This window comes from Paramisgurnus dabryanus, chromosome 3 (genome assembly GCF_030506205.2).
Source record: "Paramisgurnus dabryanus chromosome 3, PD_genome_1.1, whole genome shotgun sequence".
NCBI lineage: Eukaryota > Metazoa > Chordata > Actinopteri > Cypriniformes > Cobitidae > Paramisgurnus > Paramisgurnus dabryanus.
The window spans coordinates 2,825,114-2,845,086 of NC_133339.1; the positions used below are offsets into that span (position 1 = coordinate 2,825,114).

At 38.3% G+C, this 19,973-nt stretch overlaps 1 protein-coding gene across 1 annotated transcript in view; it reads left to right on the forward strand.

Moving 5' to 3' along the window:
• The window catches only part of LOC141281893 (high affinity immunoglobulin gamma Fc receptor I-like), a 33,557-nt gene that overhangs the window by 11,639 nt on the left and 1,945 nt on the right, over positions 1-19,973 (forward strand). The window contains exons 2-6 of the mRNA XM_073813742.1: positions 861-892; positions 2,023-2,032; positions 9,172-9,435; positions 10,296-10,568; positions 10,946-11,218. Of these exons, the coding sequence (XP_073669843.1) occupies positions 861-892; positions 2,023-2,032; positions 9,172-9,435; positions 10,296-10,568; positions 10,946-11,218 (852 nt within the window). The remainder of the gene's footprint in view (positions 1-860; positions 893-2,022; positions 2,033-9,171; positions 9,436-10,295; positions 10,569-10,945; positions 11,219-19,973) is intronic.

A 19,973-nucleotide genomic window follows, 5' to 3' on the forward strand; every position in this document is an offset into this window, starting at 1 on the left:
AATAAGTTTTGATTTTGTAGTTTGTTTAGTGTGTTGTGATATGACTGCAGCTTAGGACACGTTGTCTGGAAAGGTCACGCCAGTTTGAGGAAGCTGTCATCAGCATAGGCCAAACATTGCTTATGTAATTCTGTGTTTGTGTGTCAACTTCCTCTATCACTGTAAAAAAATTCTGTAGAAATTACAGTATTACTGGGTATTACTGGCAGCTGGTTGCCAGTAACTTACTGTAGATTTTACATTGATGTTATTTACTGGCAACAGTTTGTTCAAAGTTAAATGAACATGAATCATTTTCAGTCTTTATCTTCTACAGTAAGTTACTGGCAACCAGCTGCATAATTACAGCTATTTTTTACAGTGTAGATATAAGTTGGTGGGTGGGGCTAAAGAGGCAATGATGAAGAAGTAGGTGTTGATCTTCTTCAGGAGGGGCGTTTTATGTTGTCATACTGAGACAAAATCTGACCTGAAATGTTTTGGCAGCTTGGTTTCAATAAATGCTGTTTCTGTTTGAACTTATGGTTCAATGACCTCTTAAATATAAAAGGATTCAATTTAGCCCTTTAGCGCTTTTCATTTTTATTTTTTTACATTTGGCAGAAATGTCTGAAATGGAAGTGTTGTGTTTAATTTGTTTTGGCTGCTGCCCAACACTGAGCACACACACGCACGCACACACACACACACACACACACACACACACACACACACACACACACACACACACACACACACACACACACACACACACACACACACACACACACACGCACACACAAATACACACAGTATTTTACTTTCAGATAGTTATCAGCTTTGTTTAAACCTTAAGTTTTTCTCTTTGTTTTTTTTTACAGTGCTGATTTCAAACATCCACTCTCAACAAACAGTAGGTAAATCAATTTCATTCATTTTAAAATATGTGTTTGATTGATTTAGTTTGTTTTGTCATTTGTATTATGCTGTACAAGAATGAAAATACTTGAAATGCTTAAAGTCCCCATGAAATCCAAACTTACAATTCTTATTTTTCTAATGGAATATTGCAGTGTTAATTATAAACAGTTTTTCACTGTGGGTCATTATTTTTTTTCATAAACTTTAATCAAAATCTAAAACTTCTGCTCTCTTGTGGTGATCATTTTCTGATGATAATTCTCCATCTGTCAGTCTGCTGCGAGTTCAATTATTGAAAGAAATGCCTACTCTTCTATATCCAATCAATTCACCCTGGAAAACACAAGCCACAGCCTTCTATCCACTCCACTATAGTACACGGATCTGGTAGCTGTGTTGAAAAAGTTGATAAAGTCAACTTTTTAAAATAACTTTTTCTGTCTGTGTTGCTTCACTGCTGATTCTTGCCGTACTTCCGTTGCCAAAATGTGCGCTCATACGTTGCCACGTCATCATTGTGTACAAAAGGTAAAAGGGTCTATAAAGTAAATAAGAAGTAAATATAAGAAGTAAAGTCAACCGTGACTTCCTGTTTACAGGGATTTTAATAAAATATGTAATGTTATCCTAAAATAATACAAAAACTTTCATCACACAGCATAATAGGCCATAATATAGATGTACAGTGTAAGCTACCTGAAGTTATTGTAGCAAATATAGATATTGCTCACTGAATGTCAGAGGACAAATGAATGTGAAGTGATTAGCAAATAGATGGGCAGCTCTACAACTTAAAATCACCATGAAACAAAAGTTGTGACTGTGTTTTCTTTTGTGATGTATACTGCCCTACAAAGGCTAAGTGCAGTAACTACGCAAACACTGAAACTGAGAAAAATGCCCTTAAAGTTTTTTACACCAGCCAGTTAAACATGTAACTTCAATTTTGGCACACACGTTTCTCTGAAATGGGACAAAATTGAACCAGGAGACTTTGTCACAAGACACAACAGATCTCACAAATCCCATTTCAACCCTTAACTCAATTTTGACCAAATGCGTAGTTACTGCACTTTGGCTTTGTAGGGCAGTATACCTGAGTGTGACGGCTTCAAAAATGAGAAAAATGTAGGTCTTGGTTTTGTCCTTTTAGGACCTGATTGGATCTTTGAGGTTGGGCGTTACTAACAAAATGGAGGCTGAATGCCCGCCACAGTCTAATTTGTCCCGCCATAATACCGTAACATGTAGGTGCTGTATTTTTCTGTAAAGCATCTGTCACACACATTGGCTCTCATTTATCATTCTTGCTTAGAAACGGGCATATATGTTAGCGTAAGATTATGCTTACACTCCTCTCACCGCCTGATTTATGAAACTGTGCGTACCTCTGAAATTTGGGTGTACGCAATACCTGCCCTTCATAAATGCCGCGGCTGAAAACGATCGTTATTAGAATAACACCCCCATATAAATTCAAGTCTCCACCTCACCCACGCCCTCATTTTACGCCAATGACACGTGGAAGACGGCAAAGAAGAGAAACCAGGGAAGTGGAAATAAACAAAATTGTTATATTTGGGAGTTTAAAGAGCGGGATTAAAGACACATTAATAATTGCATGACAATTTGTAATATTCTTATTATTTTTATTATTAATGACGCTGTTATTTAGAAGAAGAATGTCGATTATTATTATTATTATTATTAATTACTGTTATTTATGTCTGCTTAATGGTTCGGTTAAGTTTTTTAAAATAACATTTTAAAATGGTGACTTTTCTAGTGTTGTTCTGTATTTACATTAGCTAGGCTATATGTTAGATGCAGTTTGATACGGAGCTCCGGATATAATTCAAATTAACAATTTGTTTCCACGACATCCACATGTTTTACAATGCTAATACATAGTTTGAAGTAAAAATAATTGTTATAATAATTATGAAATATTGTAATAATTCGTTTCAAGGAACAAACTGTTGAACATTAGGAACGAATTCTAAATTGATGGCCATACTGTAGACTAAATAAGAAAAAGAATTGTTAATTTGTGTCCATAATGTAGCATAAAAGATCATTCGTGGCCATGATTTTGTCCGCATGTCGTCATAATCGGATTCACGGCTTCATTCAACACAAGCATCTTACCTTATTTATGTCTTTATTTATCATCGAATGGCATAAATAACTAGCTTACCTTTTGGTGCATTACCGTAGCACATCCTTGTGCTTTCTGGCAATGTGGCTTCAGATTCCGGTATGAATATATATATATATATATTTGCTAACTCTTACAGTCTCTCCGCACTCCCTTTCAATTTCTTCTCCCTGCTCAATTAACTTTTATTTTTACTTTACATTTATGTATAGCCTAAGGCTTGAATTCCATAACTTATTGCTAGACGTTTTCACAGATTCTCGAACTAGCAAATTACCGGAGGGCGTTCTGGGTTTGAGAGAGCGGTGCTGAGCGTATTGAGCGAGCGGAGCGGAATTTTCGGTAAGGCGCTCGCACTCGCTCTGATGATATTTCCGCACCGTTCAACGCTCTCCTGCTACGCTCCGCTCACATGCTCTGCCCTGAAACGTCAGGTAAAGCGCACGGGCTCGCAACTGAAGTAATATGCCTACAAATCAAATGCTATGGTAAAGTCACAAATTGAACATTAAAGTCCATGTTGCACAAAACACTGAAGTTTATAATTACCTTTTTTTTTTACAGTGGATCACAATAATATTTAATATATTTTAATAATAATAACATCATATCTTTTAGTTTGTTTTCTGGGGTAAGGAAGTGTTTTTCTGCGCATTTCGGCACTAACTCAAAACGTGCGTACATGTAAACCACCTCCTGAGCTGGCGTAGGATTTGAGCGTGCCGTACGCCAACGTCCATATTGATAAATCTCAAAGTCACAGTGGTTTTGTGCGTATGCCAGGTGTACGCTGGAAATTTGGTGTATGCACTTTTGATAAATAAGGGCCATTGCCTCAGAAAAAGTGCATTCCCAGATAAGGTCTATCCAACAAATAACCCTTAGTTTCATTCAGTAGAAATATCACCAGTGCTGCCTCGTGGGCATTCTGTCTCGTCCTCCAGCCAAACATTTAGCAAAAATAACTTTGCAGAGGTGAATTGCATTTCTCGGCTCTCTGTGTGGTGTTTCAGGGGGGAAACATCACAAATGGCAGCTGACTCTTGAATGGATGAATACAAAGCAATGTTTACAGGCACTTATCTAATATTGTTTGCTCCTCATTTGTCTTAAATTCAAACTATTTAATTAGACAAATGGACATTTGAATATTGTTCATCATCATTTAAATGTGCATATAGTTAAGACAGATGCTATGCACTGAAAAATAAAGGAGTAATATAGCTCAAAACCCCGCCCTCCGGCCAACACTACAGCAACACAAGAGATTTTTTTTGACAGTGAGAGGAAAATAATGTTTTGATTCAAGATTATGAGAGCAGATTCATTTTATACAAATAATGACCAGCATATATCAATTATTTAAAACAAACACTGCAATATTCCAGAAGAAAATAAAAATTGTAATTTTTTGATTGAATAAACATCTGTGTTTTTAGCAGCTAATTTAAATTGTTGTCAGTGTAATAGCTTGAGTCTTGAGTAGTACTGTGTGGTATGACAATAGCTCAATGTCTCAATCATCTCTATATCTCTATATGTTCATGTTGCTCTGTATGATTTTGAATCTCTCTTATGTACTTTGATGTCTTTTGCTGAACTCCCTTCACTGTGCCACATGAAATCGGACACACATAATGCATATCATTTTACAGGACTTTATTGTTTTTTTTATACTTTTGGGGGCAACACTCTCCTATGCATAATCAAGGTCCCTTACCTCCCATCCATCAAATACAATATTATTGTTGTTACTGTTATTATTATTATTACAAATATAAAATATTGTCATAATATTGTCAAAAAGTCAATAAGCCTAAACTTTAGGATGCTACAAGCATGAAATCTTTAAAGCAATGCCGTTTTATCCTATAATAAAGCTTTTCAGATAATATTTTTTCCAAGAATTATAACAATCAATGCCATATTTCTTTATCTGAGATTGCCCTTTGTGTCCTGTTGGAAATTGAGAAAGTAACGTTCAAATCTGAGTGTAACCGCTCGGGCGCTGCAGTCATGAAGTCTGACTTAAAGTATACATGCATTAGATTTAAAGCCATTCGAAAGGGGCAGACCCTTCAGATGGAAACAATACCTTCAGATTACAGTCAAGCAATAAAAAGCAGTTCTCAACACATCCCAGATCACCCCACAGGTAAACACGATAGCAGTAAAAAGGGCATGTGTAAAAACACTCCATATTATTTTAGAGATAAGCTGCTCACTACTTCAGTTTAGTATCTGATTTTGCATGAACAATGAAGAAATTCTCACCAACTCACCCAATGGAACAAAGACACAACCGCCAGCAAGTAGCTTCAATTACCTTGCTTGTTTCTCACATATTGTGGTGAACAGATACATATGATAAAACAAAAACTTAAATTATTGTCCTACAGTCCACCTGTTGCCTGTATCTGCTTTATAAGCAGATAAATTCTGAGTTTTTCAGGGCTGTTGGACAGAAATGATAGAGATAAAGTGATGATGTCCAACTCTGTGAGGATTTCAGATGACAGCAACTCTAAATCAACACAAAACTGATTTTTGTGTAAATTTTCATAGTGTACTCATTATGATGTAAACATTACTTTAACATGCTCATTGTTACCAGTTACAGCAAAAATATATTTAAAAAAAAAAAAAACGCTTACAACTTCCAGTGATTTTATATTGACAGATATAACACCAACTCTGAGTGTGCAGCCACAGACGCCTGTGTTCATTGGAGACACAGTTACTCTGACCTGTGAGGTTCATCCGTCCACTGGATGGGATTTTTTCTTTACAACACCATCAAACATTGAATACCTTGAAACTACAGGAACGGGAGTTACATCTGTGCAAGTCGCTGCTGGAGGAGAGTACAAGTGCAGAGCCAGAAGTACAGAATATCACTATATTATAACACATTATAGTAAACCAGTAACAGTGACAGTACAGAGTAAGTATTTATACTCACATAATACACTTTGCTCTGAAAACACAATGAAAATTATTTAATTGGACACTGACACTAAGTGGCGATTACAGTTATTGAGGATTAACCAAGGTGCTTTGGTTTGAATATGCAAATAATGTTAGAAACATGTATACAAAACATTATCCTAAACAGTTTTAAATAGTGCCAAATTACATTCCATTAAATTCCATTAAAGGTGCCGTAGAATGTAAAACTGTATGAATAATGGGTTGCACTTTATTTTACAGTACGTGTACTTACCTTGTACATATATGGTAAATAAGTTGTACTTACAGACAAATGTGTGTTACTTACTTTTAGGTATCTGCATGGTAATTAACTGGTATCATTACTGTACTTACCAGTAGTACATACTTGGTAGTTATTATGTAACTCTAGGTAAGTACTGGGTAATAACAGATACATACTTATAGTGTAAGTATACTGTAACTAATCAGAAACATTACTGTACTTACAAACAAATGTACAATATAAGTATTTAGTATTTACAGGCAAGTTAGGGTAAATGACAGGTATTTATAGTTTACATATATGATAACTAATATCAAACACTACTGTACTTACAAATTGTATATACACAATAAGTGTGTGGTACCTGTAGGCAAGTGTAAGTTAATGAAAGGCACATATGGTGTATGTATACTGTAACTAACAATAAACACTACTGTACTTACAAATTGTATATCCACGATAAGTGTGTGGTACATGTAGGCCAGTGTAAGTTAATGACCGGCACATGGTGTATGTATACTGTAACTAACGAGAAACACTACTGTACTTACAAATTGTATATACACGATAAGTGTGTGGTACCGGCAGGCAAGTGTAAGTTATACTTATACCATACGTATATGATAATTAAGAACAAACATTACTGATGTGCCATTTTAGTATTCAGACTCAGTATCTTTGTCCTTTAAACCAAGCATTAAATAACCGTATGGATTAACTACTGGGTACATTCACTAGTACGTCCATGATAACTGCATGGAAACAGGACTGTAAAATAAAGTGTTGATTTTTACACAGTTATTACATAGGACCTAACACCTAAGATATAGCATCACATACAGTAGATGTCACTTTGAGGCAAACCCAACCATTGACTGTCATACGCATTAACTACTGGGTACATTCACAAGTACACACTTATTGTGTACAATTTGTAAGTACAGTAGTGTTTGATATTAGTTATCATATATGTACAATATTAATTCCTGTCATTTACCCTAACTTGCCTGTAAATACTAAATACTTAAATTGTACATTTATTTGTAAGTACAGTAATGTTTCTGGTTAGTTACAGTATACCTGCACTATAATAATTTATCTGTTATTACCCAGTACTTATCTAGAGTTACATAATAACTACCTAGTATGTACCACTGGTAAGTGTCGGTAAGTACACTTATTTACCATATATGTACAAGTACACATGCTGCAAAATAGTGATGCGGTAATGACATATCATGAGCCTCAAACACAATTGCTCCTTCTTACAGTATGTAAACCTTGTGCATGCAAAATACAGCTGGAAAACACAACAAATCCAAACATAACATAGACTGTGACGTTACAGTGGCGATGTACACCCAACATTAAATTATACATTAAATTAATAACAATGTTGTTACAATGCTAAAAAAGTTGTGATTACGGAGTAAGTGCTAAATGCTAGTTAATGCTATATTCTAGCGTTTAGACTGAAGTTCAACTATTGATAGTACAGTTACGTTTTGCAGGTTCATACTGAACAAACACAAATTTACCAATCAAAAACATCAATTTCCAATCTCTGAATAATTTATCATTCCTCAAATCATCTTCGTCTGATTCAGGCTCAAACATAAGGTCTGTTCATAAACATAATGACATTCCATAGACGTAATGGTTTTTATACTGTATATTCTATTCCCTTCCCCTAACCCCAACCATCACAGAAACCTTTCTGCTACCTTAGATTTTCAATAAACATCATTCTATTTGATTTATAAGCTTGTTTTCTCATGGGGACCTCTAAATGTCCCCACAAGGTCACAAAATTGCTGGAATTCCTATAATTCCAGTATTGTACCACACTCTAAAAAAACAAACGGTGCTACACAAAACTGTTGCTTTGGATCGTAACCATAGAAGAACCGTTTTAGTGCCATATAGCACCGGTGAAGCACCAGTGAAGCACCTGTGTGGAACCATATAGTGCTTTGTAGAACCATATGTGGTGCTATAGTGGTGCTATATGGCCCCTATATGGTTCTACACAGGTGCTACACAGGTGCTTCACCGGTGCTATATGGCACTAAAAACGGTTCTTCTATGGTTACGATCCAAAGCAACAATTTTGGTGCTATATAGCACCGTTTGTTTTTTTAGAGTGCAGGTAATTATCACACCAGGTACACACACACACACACACACACACACACACACACACACACACACACACACACACACACACACACACACACACACACACACACACACACACACACAGCTACTTAAATGAGCCACTTTAAGAAACAGCCAACCAGAGCTCATTATTATTATTCATGACCTTTTCAAATAAGGTAATAATAGACCATTTAATTCTGGGGACAAATGGTTGTAAATGGACATGTAAAACCTTCTCTGGGTAATTTTTGCACCTAGAGTAATAAAGTCACATACCATCTATGTAGATATCAGAGAACAATGTAACATAACCTATTGAATCAATGGATTCTTATAACAGCTTTAATATTTTGATTATAATTACATTTTAGTGTATATACTGTATCTTTAACCTCCTAAGACCTGAGCTTTGTTTTGTCTTTTTGTTTCAAATTTCTACCAGCTATTTTGGGGTTAGGAAGAACCAATAAATATAATAACCAAATATTTTTTCATTGAACATGAAGCAGTGTAATTGTCCATGTTTGTGTACAACAGGTTTCAGTTACACAGAATTAAATATTATAGTGCAAACAACAAAAAATGTGATGTCCACGTAAGCGGTTAAATAAAAAAATCCCTTCTGGATTAAATGTTGGTTTGACCTGTAAAATATGAATGCACAAATTATATTTTCCCCAGTTACAGTAACAAAATTTTGTTAAAAAACTGGCAAATCTCATTGATTTTATATTGACAGATAAACCAACTCTGACTGTGCAGCCACAGACGTCTGTGTTCATTGGAGACTCAGTTACTCTGATCTGTGATGTTCTTCAGTCCACTGGATGGGAGTTTATATTTATCACACCATCAAAGACTAAATCCACTGAAACTACAGGAACTAAAACAATCAGATCTGTGCGAGTCTCTGATGGAGGAGAGTACAAGTGCATAGCCAGAAGAATAGAAATCCCTCAGGATTACACACAATACAGTAATCCAATAACAGTGACAGTACAGAGTAAGTATTTATACTCACATAATACACTTTGTTTTATTAGCATGATAACATTATTTCCTAAGACATTGAATGAGTGGCAATAACAGTTACAGAGGAAAATAACTAAAATATAATACAGCATATGTTTTGCAATCAGTGTTGGGTAAGTTACTCAAAAAAGTAATTAACTTCCAGTTACTAATTACATCTTCAATGTAATTTTACTATACAAATGATCTCTCCAAAAAGTATTTGATTACTTATTACTAATTGTTTTCTAAATCCTTTTTAGTAAATGATACAAAGATAGGCTTGAAATTGCTTGAAAAAAATATTATTATTTAGGGTTCAATTCTAATTATTAACTAACTATTAACTACTTTTGCCTAAATATACTCCAAATACTGCTTATTAAAGTTTTTAATTTTAAGTATTGGTAAAAAAGTGGAGGGTTAAGGATGTAGAATAAGGTTTTGCATTAATATGTGCTAATAAACAGCATAATCTCAGTCATATTAATGCTAATAACCAACCAGTTAATAGAAAGGATGGAAAGTAGAGAATTACTATTATTCTTATTAACTTACCAAAATATTAAAAATGAGAAGAATTCATAAAAACATGTCCATAAACATTAGACCTTATATTTGGATGTAAAATTGACTATTGTATTTATGTATAATTGTTCTACAGTCCACACACAGTATTTAGTTTAATTACATCAGAAGTAACTGTAATAATAAGAATGATCCCTTACTTTACTTTTTCAAGGGAAATATAATTAAATTCCAATTACTTAGTAACTAGTTACACCCTACACAGTTTGCAATCAAGTGTTTATTTGACATTATTTTCAATGTAAATTGTTTTTCATTGTACAGAAAGACCAACAGCTCAAGTGTCTGTTTGGCCTGATGATCGTGTATTCAGAGGAGAAACTGTCAATCTCAGATGTGTCATCAATGGAGGAGGAGTCAGCAGCTGGCAGTACAGCTGGTATAAAGATGATTCAGACATCCAGCAGAATAAACTTCAGTATTACACAATCAGATCTGTTAGTGAGTCTGATTCAGGTAAATACACCTGTAGAGGAACAGAGACCAGAGGATCAATATACTCAGACATCAGTAATGCAGTTACACTGACAGTATCAGGTGAGTCTGTTTATCATCATTCACAATATACAGTCATATTCAACTCATGACAAACTTAAGTTCAACCTGTAGTTTACCAGTTTAAATGCTTGGGGTTAAAATTACTTCTACAAAAGGGACCTGACCTATACAACATGTACAACAAAATCTCATTATTATGAAATAAGATATAAACATTTCAACGACAATTGTATTGAAAGTCGAATATACCAAAAGTTACCTTTAACTTTTCCATGTAAAATGAAACATCAGTGTTTACTGGAGAGACTGAAGTGTGAGATAGAGGATCAGTAGAGTAACTGCAGATATCTGTGGTATAAAGACACAACTGAAGTGTTACACTGTAAACAGAGACTCTGTGTTTTATTCTCCAGCAGGATCAAAACCTGAACTCACATCAGATACTGAAGGATCTGTACTGACAGGTAACACAGTGACTCTGAAGTGTCACATTGATCATTGGTCTACTGGATGGAAGTTTTACTGGTACAACAACACACAAAACACTGAGAAGACGACAACACAAACAAACTCTTACACAATCCACAGAGTTAAAGTTTTAGATGGAGGTCAGTACTGGTGTAGAGCTGGAAGAGGAAAACCAGACTATTACACAGACTACAGTGATGGACTGTGGATAAATGTTACAGGTGAGAGACAACATGAAATTTCAGATGTCACTTAGTTAAGACTCCATATTTAATCTGACAGTATGTTATAGGTTGTTATAAATTAATTTTTTAGACAAAAATATTTTTGTCCCCAATTCTTTCCAAACCTTCATAACTTTGTTTTTCATGCACCTGTTACACAAAATGAGAAATTGATGAAGAATAGCTTTAGAAAAATTGGAAAGACTTAGAAAATTATAATGTAATGCTTATATGTTGCTGTTGGTGTCAATGTATGGATAGCCTTGGTCCTTATTCATCTTTATTAAACTAAAACATTTGCCTGTACATTTTTCGATATGTATTTGTTGTGCTTCTACGGACAAAAGACATTCATGCAGGTTTGAAACAAACATGATGGTCTTAATTTTCACAACCCAGTTTTTTGTCAGTTGAGGAAGTTTTGCTACTTCCCTAGAGGTTTGTTATCATTTATTAGGGTGGATAAGTACAGTCATTTTTTTGCACTGGTTATATATGGTTGTATCTCTGCTTTTCCAGCCACAGGATCTTCATCTCTTGGTCTTATTGTTGGTCTGTGTCTTGGGCTGAGCGTCATGTTTTTGATCTTTTTCTTGGTTCTGCTGTGGTGCTACAAAAACAAAAACCTCTCTCTGTCTCCCTCAGCTGTCAGTCAACAGCAGAACATCAGTTAGACATCAGATCAGAAACAGACTGAAGTTGGTTATAGTCACTTGCATACTGGTCAGTTTACTGTACATATACAGTGTGATCAGTGCCAGAAATCTGCTTTTAATTTATAAGAGCTGATGCAACATACATATACCCAGAACACCCTAGTGACTGCATTATACTATAAATGCATATACTCGCTTCAGCAGAACTTAAAGTCCATGTAAAGTTTTAGAGTCGTCTGCTGTCTGGGAAGTTTTATATTAAATGTGTTCTCAGTTTGTGATGCCATAGAAAAATTTGATAAACCACCCAGATAAATATAAATGATTAAAAAAAGCTAAATAAATAAAACACGTTTCTTAAAATCTTGAAAAAACAGGCAGGATTCTTGAATTCTCTGCTCTTAAAAACGCTTCGGTTACTCACGTAACCCCGGTTCCCTGAAATAACGGGAACGAAGTACAAAGTACAGACTAATGATGTTTGAACCCGCGCGCGGGAAGCACACGTCCTTATATAAGCGCGGGTCAAGCGTCAAGAACTCATTATTATTCGACTGAAGCGCGCAGCCGAATAACACTCGCTGCGTAGACGTTTGTAGCACGGCAAGAGACGCAATGCTTCGTTCCCGTTATTTCAGGGAACCGGGGTTACGTGAGTAATCTAAGCATTCCCTTTCAATACGGTTCACTTCGCATTGTGTCAGTTAGCTGACGCTATGGGGGAACGTAATCCCATCACGCCGTGCATACACAACGTACTGAAGTGCCTTTCCGGAGAGACACTGCGTGTGGCCCTATACCCGGCATATTCACAAGTTTAAAGCAAATGTGTAAGCACCATATAAAATGTTGGGGGGGGGCATACGGTGGGGTTCTAAACGCACCGGGAGCACATAACACAGCACAAGATGGCGAGATACCGAGCGCGCCGCGGGTGTGCGAGATAAGTAAATTCAGAGTCACGTTGGTGAGCTCGCTGAGCGCACCATGGTGTACACATAAAATGCATGAGCGTGCATAATTGAGCCGAGAGAACCTGCGCTCGTATGGCAGGGACGTCTAAGCTGTACAATCTGACAAACGTAGACGGCGAAGACCAGCCGGCCGCGTAGCAGATATCAAATATAGATACCCCTGTAGACCAAGTCCATGATGAAGCCAAACTCGCCCAGAGTGGGCTCTATATAGGACATAGCTCATAGAGGGGCGTGAGCCAGTGCGATGGCTTCAACAATCCATCTAAATAACCACTGTTAGCAACAGGCATACGTAGTGAGTGATCTGCGAAGCTCACGAACGGCCGATCTGACTATAATATGCGGCAGAACGGTTCGTAGCGTGGGATTATACAGATACCACAATAGTGTGAACCCAGGTGCGCCCTAGAGCGCATCAGGATGCATATAGGTAGTATATAGTGCACAGATCGGTGAGCTTTCCAAGCGCGCCGTAAATGTGTATTGACTATAAAATTGCACGGGCACAGGTGAACACTTGAGTACATCATGAATGCATATAGATGAATCAGAGTGTTATAATGCACAGGCCGGCAAGATTCTGGAGCGCGCTGTCATGTGTTCTGATAATAAATTGTGCGCACACGGGTGAACCCTTCAGTGCACCGAGAAGCGTATGGTTGAGAGATGACAGGCTTGTGAATTAAATGAATGGTCGGTCGTAAAAGCGTGGTTCGCTGTTATCACCGCCACATAGATATAGGTAGGGGAGAGAGCCGCCGTGCACGAGCCTCTGTAGTGAGGAGAAAACTGTTCCACCCACAATTCGCTGGGGGTATAGACTTTTTGCTGTCACTAGACAGAATAGATCAGACTTCGCATAAGGACGCATCGCAAAGGGGTCCTAACAGCTCGTGTCAACGTGTCATAAAGCACGTAATGTAGGTCGTGTCCCACGGATGCAATCTCCGCACGCCCATCGTAACGGGTTAATATGTCTGCATCTTGGTAGTTTAAGCACGAGATGCGTATCACTCTGATTGAACATAGCTTATAAAGTGATGCAATGACTTTATAAAGGAGATGACTCGTCAGCTTGTACAGGGGCGAGATCTCAGTCTGGTTCGGTGAATAATGAAACCACCGTAGTTTGCCCGACCGCATTATCACAATAACACGGTCGAGAGTGCTGCAGTGCTAAATCATCATCCCCTTAATGGACCGTATGTACAGTACAAGGTGATTGATATGAGACAAATGGGCGTTCCACGCGCCGAAGGCTGATTGCCGTCGTAAAGCGTGTTCAACCCACAGCAGATGCTGGGCGAGCTCGTAATGATAGCACTTCATGCAGCCGTGTGTAACTTAAAGCATAAGCTTCCCGGCCGTCAGCTCGTGGCGGGACCTTTGCTTAGTCAAACTGAAGTGGTCTTATGAACAGAATGCCACGATATTCAGCTTTCTGGGGCTCGTTAGAGGGGTACTTGAGCCCGTCTTAAACGAAATGCCGCGCGTCTGACTGTGGGGCGCGCGTTGAGCTCGCTTTCCGAGCGTCATAAACGAAACGTATTGTGGCGGGTAGCAAGCTCACTTGAGGTTGATATTACCCTTAATATCTCAGAGTATTGGAGCGGAGCGGAGGTGTGAGCGTCTTCGGATCCGCTGATATAAATCAGCTATATGGCCGAAAAACGTCATAAACCGCTTGGCTGTAAGCCTTTGAGTGGCCGTCCGGAGAGGGCGCAATTCAAACGCTTGAAGCCATGAAAAAGTCTGTGGCTGCCGTCTCTCTAGGAAGAGAAAATAACAGCTGTAAGACCGTGCTCGTTTGAGCCGTCAGTATCATAGCGGAGAAACTGAGGTGGGCTGCGAGCGAATTTGGCAGAAAGGTGTTAGAGACATCGTACAGCCGTGGGGTGTCAATACACAGTATATGGCCAAACCGGGTTTTTTTTCGGCAAGCGTCGATACAATTATGGACGGCGGGCCGTGTGTGCCTATAACTGACTGCTTGTCGGTAAGGCAAAAAGTGTTTAGAGACACCATACAGCCGTGGGGTGTCAATACACAGTATAGTAAGCACGGAAATTGCTCTTAGAGGAATTCAATACCATTCGCCACTATAGTGAGGTCGCATAACCGACAGTATTACACAGTATTTCTTGGATAAACAGCACACAGAAAACATTTTAGGGCAGTCCAGCCAAGGCGCGACTTAACCCCTCCTCTCCCAGACAGTTCGTTCTCTGTCGATGCAGCTGTGCTGCGGAGACCAGAGCTCGGCCGTTCAGGTATTAATATACCATGATATTAACATGTACGGTTATCATAACGTAAACATTTGCTTATTACCGGTTTTGGAAAAAATTATAATATAGGAGATCTCACTTGCGCTACTGCGCATATGCAACTTCATTTCATGTGATTGCTAGTCGCCACTCATTTATGTACAGCAGAGAAAATTTCAGAGCCAGAGACCACAAATTCTAACCTCTATCTCCCGCTGGAAAAAGTTAAAATTTGCAGTACGGGAATTCTTTGGGTATCCCAAAAACGAGCGCGGGTTGTCCTTAAAGATGGATATTCAGTTTGCAAGAAATGTGGATGAAGAGGGGCTGCAAAAGGAGGAAATACGTCAAACCTGTGCTACCATCTTCGCAAACACATCCCTCTGTGCAGATAAAGGTGTGTTTTGTTTATAATTTAAAGCAGTATTATTTCCGTGATGCAGAGGGAATCCAGAAATCCAGTCATGAATATCGTCCATAAATCGGATGTGTTTTTAATTTTCGGCCGATCTGTTTTCGGACACAAAGCTTTTATGTAAATGCACCTCGGAAGTGAACTGTCTTGAGAAAAGTCTTTATGGCATTTTCTTGTCGTTTAATCTCAGTATAATGCCTGATAAAGCGCTGTTTATAAGCGCACATGTCTGCTTTGTTTACATGTGAACGCTGGTAACCTCTCCTCTCTCTCTCGCTCGCGCGCACGCACACTCTCCATCTTGCGCTCTCAAAACACTTAAGCACATTTAAGTGATTTATTTTACGAGTCAATTTTAAGTCGATTATACATATGCCATATCTATCCTTATTTTGTTCAAATGAGTGATGCAGCTTTATTTTGTCTTTATTGTTTTCAAAAGTTTTTTTCTATAAAAGTTTGATATAATAAACCAAATGTTCAACCAAAAACCATATCTGTTTTCATTCATTTAAGGGTCATTATAGCTGATGATTATAATAATAATAATTTAATACCATATACCGTGAAACTGATAGTTTCTAAGACGATTATCATACCGTGAAAATCTCATACCGTTACAACCCTAGTAGTGACGGTGACCAGAACGGCTCACGGAGCAGAGCAGTATGTCTAGGTGGTTTAATGTCAGACTGGACCCATCACAGAGAGGAGGTCTGCCGTGAGGCCCGCGGTTTTGCCGTTTATTAAAAGGGCAGAAAAACCGGGTATATAAGAATGTATCAATATTCAGCGCACTGATATAGGACGGGACTGAATAAAGGGAGGTATTCGGGCCTCAGTATATTAGAAACAAATTCGTTCTGCCTCTGATTCCGTCTAAACCAGAGAGAAATGACCGGGCAGACGAATAGTGAGCTCTCCCAAAGTGAGACAGACTCAGGCCGGTTAAGCTCTCATAATAAGTGTTTTTAGCGCTCCAATAGAGGCGTGTCCCCCTTATCGAGCAGACGAATGAGATTGCGCCGTTCCAGGAGGGGAGGGGCATGAAGCTCTGTATAGATTAATAGTGAGCTCTACCGGAGTGAGACAGACTCAGGCCGGTTAAGCTCTTATAATGAGTGTTCTTGGTGCTCCAATATCGGCACGGCAAGCGAAGGCTATCTTCGGTTCTCCGCCGGAAAGCGTCAGGGGAAGACACTAGACCTGGATTCTGCTATCTTCGGTTCTCAGCCGGAAAACGGCAGGGGAAGACGCTAGGCCTGGACTCCGCTGCAGAGCTTGTATCGACGGCGAGGTAAGGCTTCTTCTTCTTCGGAGCAGCGAGAGGTTCACGCTGAAGGAGAAAATTAATGAGCTCTTGACGCTTGACCCGTGCTTATATAAGGACGTGTGCATCCCGCACGCGGGTTCAAACGTCATTGGTCTGTACTTTGTACAGACGTTAACCAATAGGCTTCAATCGTGGAGTAAACAGGAGTTTTCCCCATAGCGTCAGCAAACTGACGCAATGCGAAGTGAACCGTATTGAAAGGGAACTGGGGGGATGTCTGTTTCCAGAGATGAAACCATGCCCACTCACGGGAAAGCTGCCTCTCTTAACTGTCAAATATCGCTACAACCTGAATGGATGCTCACGGTTATGTTAGTGTAGCAGGGATATGTTGTTACAACAGATTATAGATAATTTTTTATTTTTTTATTATATTATTTGTTTTTATTACCATCTGTTTTGGGGCATTTATTTTGAAAATGTGCTTTTATTAAATATAGAGGGTATGCATTGACGGCACTTTTCCACGTGACCACGCCAGAGCTTGCCCTGTCGAGTGGTAAACACATGTTGTACATGTGAGAGATGTAACATCTCAAATAAGTATTATTTATATTTTTTAAGCACACTAAAGATATATTCTAGCCTATTAAAGGTAGGGTAACACATTTTGAAAAATGCTAACGGTAGCCGCCTAGCAATGAAATCCCGATCCCACCCTCAAGTCAAATCGCCATCCAAAGTCACGCCTCTTTCCAAACACATGAACACGCACAGATCAGACGGTCACATCTCATGTCTCATTCAGCAGTGAGAAAACTTTAAAGTACAAAGTCGAATAACACTTCCAAAATAACCAAACAACTGGTTTACATCAGAATTAGTTTAAGCACACGTTCGGTTGTGTAGACGTAGTAACTATATCGTTATGCTAATCCGTAAACGAACTCAAATTTCATAAGCAACGTTTCATCAAAGTAGAATATCTGAATCCATCTAAATACAAACATATCGCGTACCTACCTTACCAAAATAAACAGTGCAACGACCCTTTCAGACCCTTTGCCTCCTGCAGCTGTTTCATCTCGTGGTAAAGCAGTAAAGTTACCAATGTTAATTTGGGTTTTTGCTCTTGCTGATCCAGGCAGTTTTTGCTGTTGTTGTTATAAAAGATGTGTTTCATTGTGTGCCTTCTGTGTATGTTGTCAATTCAGCATAAAAAAGTTTGCTGTTCTCACTGTTTACAGACAGGAGTTGAGCGCACGTGAACGCGCCGATGACGTATGGTGTCTGCGTGGACTCGCTGCGCTGTGGGCATTCAAATTACGCTTACGTATGAGGGACAAAATGGAAACGTCTGTTTGGACCGAAATCTATGATTTGTTGAACATTTTTTGGTCCTACGCCTTTCACAGATGACATAAATTTCTTCAAATACATTTAAACAACTTAACACAGTGATTGCTATCAGGATGTGAGGAGACTTTTAACCAGCATAACAAAAAAAAATTTCAGGATCAAATCTGTTACCCTACCTTTAATATATGTGACCCGTCACGGAAACCAGGGGCACAAGTCGGCAGCACAAGTTTTGAGAAAATGAGAAACATTGATTTGTGATTTTCGTTTTATTGCAGAATCTGATGGTTGAGATCACGAAGAAGCCTCTCCATGTTTGAGATAGCAGTTTTTGTATATTTAAAAGCGTACATTTTGCGGTTAAAATAGGCTTGTTTTTCCGGAGAATCTAGCGTGCAGTGGGGGGCGTCATTGTCTGTGTGTATATTTACATACTGTATAAGCTTTTGTTTTCGCCTCCGCCCCCAAAGGGAACAGCGTGACTACTAAATAAGGATAGTTCGCACAAAAATGAAAATAATATAATTAATGACTCACCCTTATGTCGTTCTAAACTCGGAAGACCTCCGTTCATCTTCGAAACACAGTTTAAGATGTTTTATCGTTAGATTTAGTCCGAGAGCTTTCTATCCCCTTCATTGAAAATCTATGTATGGTTCCATGTCCAGAAAGGTAATAAAACATCATCAAAGTAGTCCATGTGACATCAGTGGGTCAGTAAGATTGTGTTGATGCATCGAAAATACAGTTTGGTCCAAAAATAGCAGAATTACGACTTTATTCAGCATTGTCTTCTCTTCCGGCTCGAGCGTGAAGTCACGTGACTGTAGTGACGCGGCTGCACTGTTCCTCAGACATGTTTGCTAAGTTTTTTTTTTTTTACTTACAGCGTGCGTCTCCCCAGACTGTAAAGCTCGGGCGCACAAAACAAAAGAAAAATACAAGAAGCTGGGGCGGAACAAATAACAGTCAGCCGCATCGTACGTCAGCCGCGTCACTGACTTTATGCGGCGCCGCAGTGGGATGACGTCAAAGTACTGCGAGAGCTCTTCAAGAAATCTTACGCAGTAGTTTAATTTCGACTCGCTCTCGCGGTACTTTGACGTCATCTCTATGTCAGTTCTTGCAGCGCAGCATGAGTCCAGACACACAGACGTTACACAGATATCGTTGTATTCTTCATATAATTGGCTACATGTTTTGTCTATCAATATTTTCCATGAAGTCATTGGCTGATGGAGGAACGAGCGAGCCATTGGTAACATCTCTAAAGGATGTCACGTTTTCGACGGCGCTGTTTGGATGATCTATTATACTACTTCCCTATTTTAAATACAAACTTTGAAGGCGGGTTCATGTGTTTAACGGAGTGTAAGCTCATATAGACCTTTTGCGTGTTTGCAAACAGAGATGACGTTTTTTGTGGGCGGAGCCCAACTGGTGGCAGAAAGTGAATGCTTCTCAATAGCTGTGTGAAGTGTTTTAGCATTAAACTGTGATTTTTAAGGATCCGGTGTTCTGTAGAAGTCTGTTTCCCCTATATTTCTCTTAAGTGTAATGTTTCTTATAACGTTTTCACCAAGTTACGTTTATTTTTTAAATAAATTAAAAGTTTTAATTGCTTGGACACTGATATGCTTGCATGTATGTAATGTATATGTATTGTTCTTTATTGGTAAATCAATTATTTTTACAGTATGAATCTCTGAAGTACTTATAAGAGCAATACTATCATGTATTCTGTATAATATCATTTATTAAACATTTAATCATTTCCTGTTTTCAATTTCTTCCTTATATTTTTA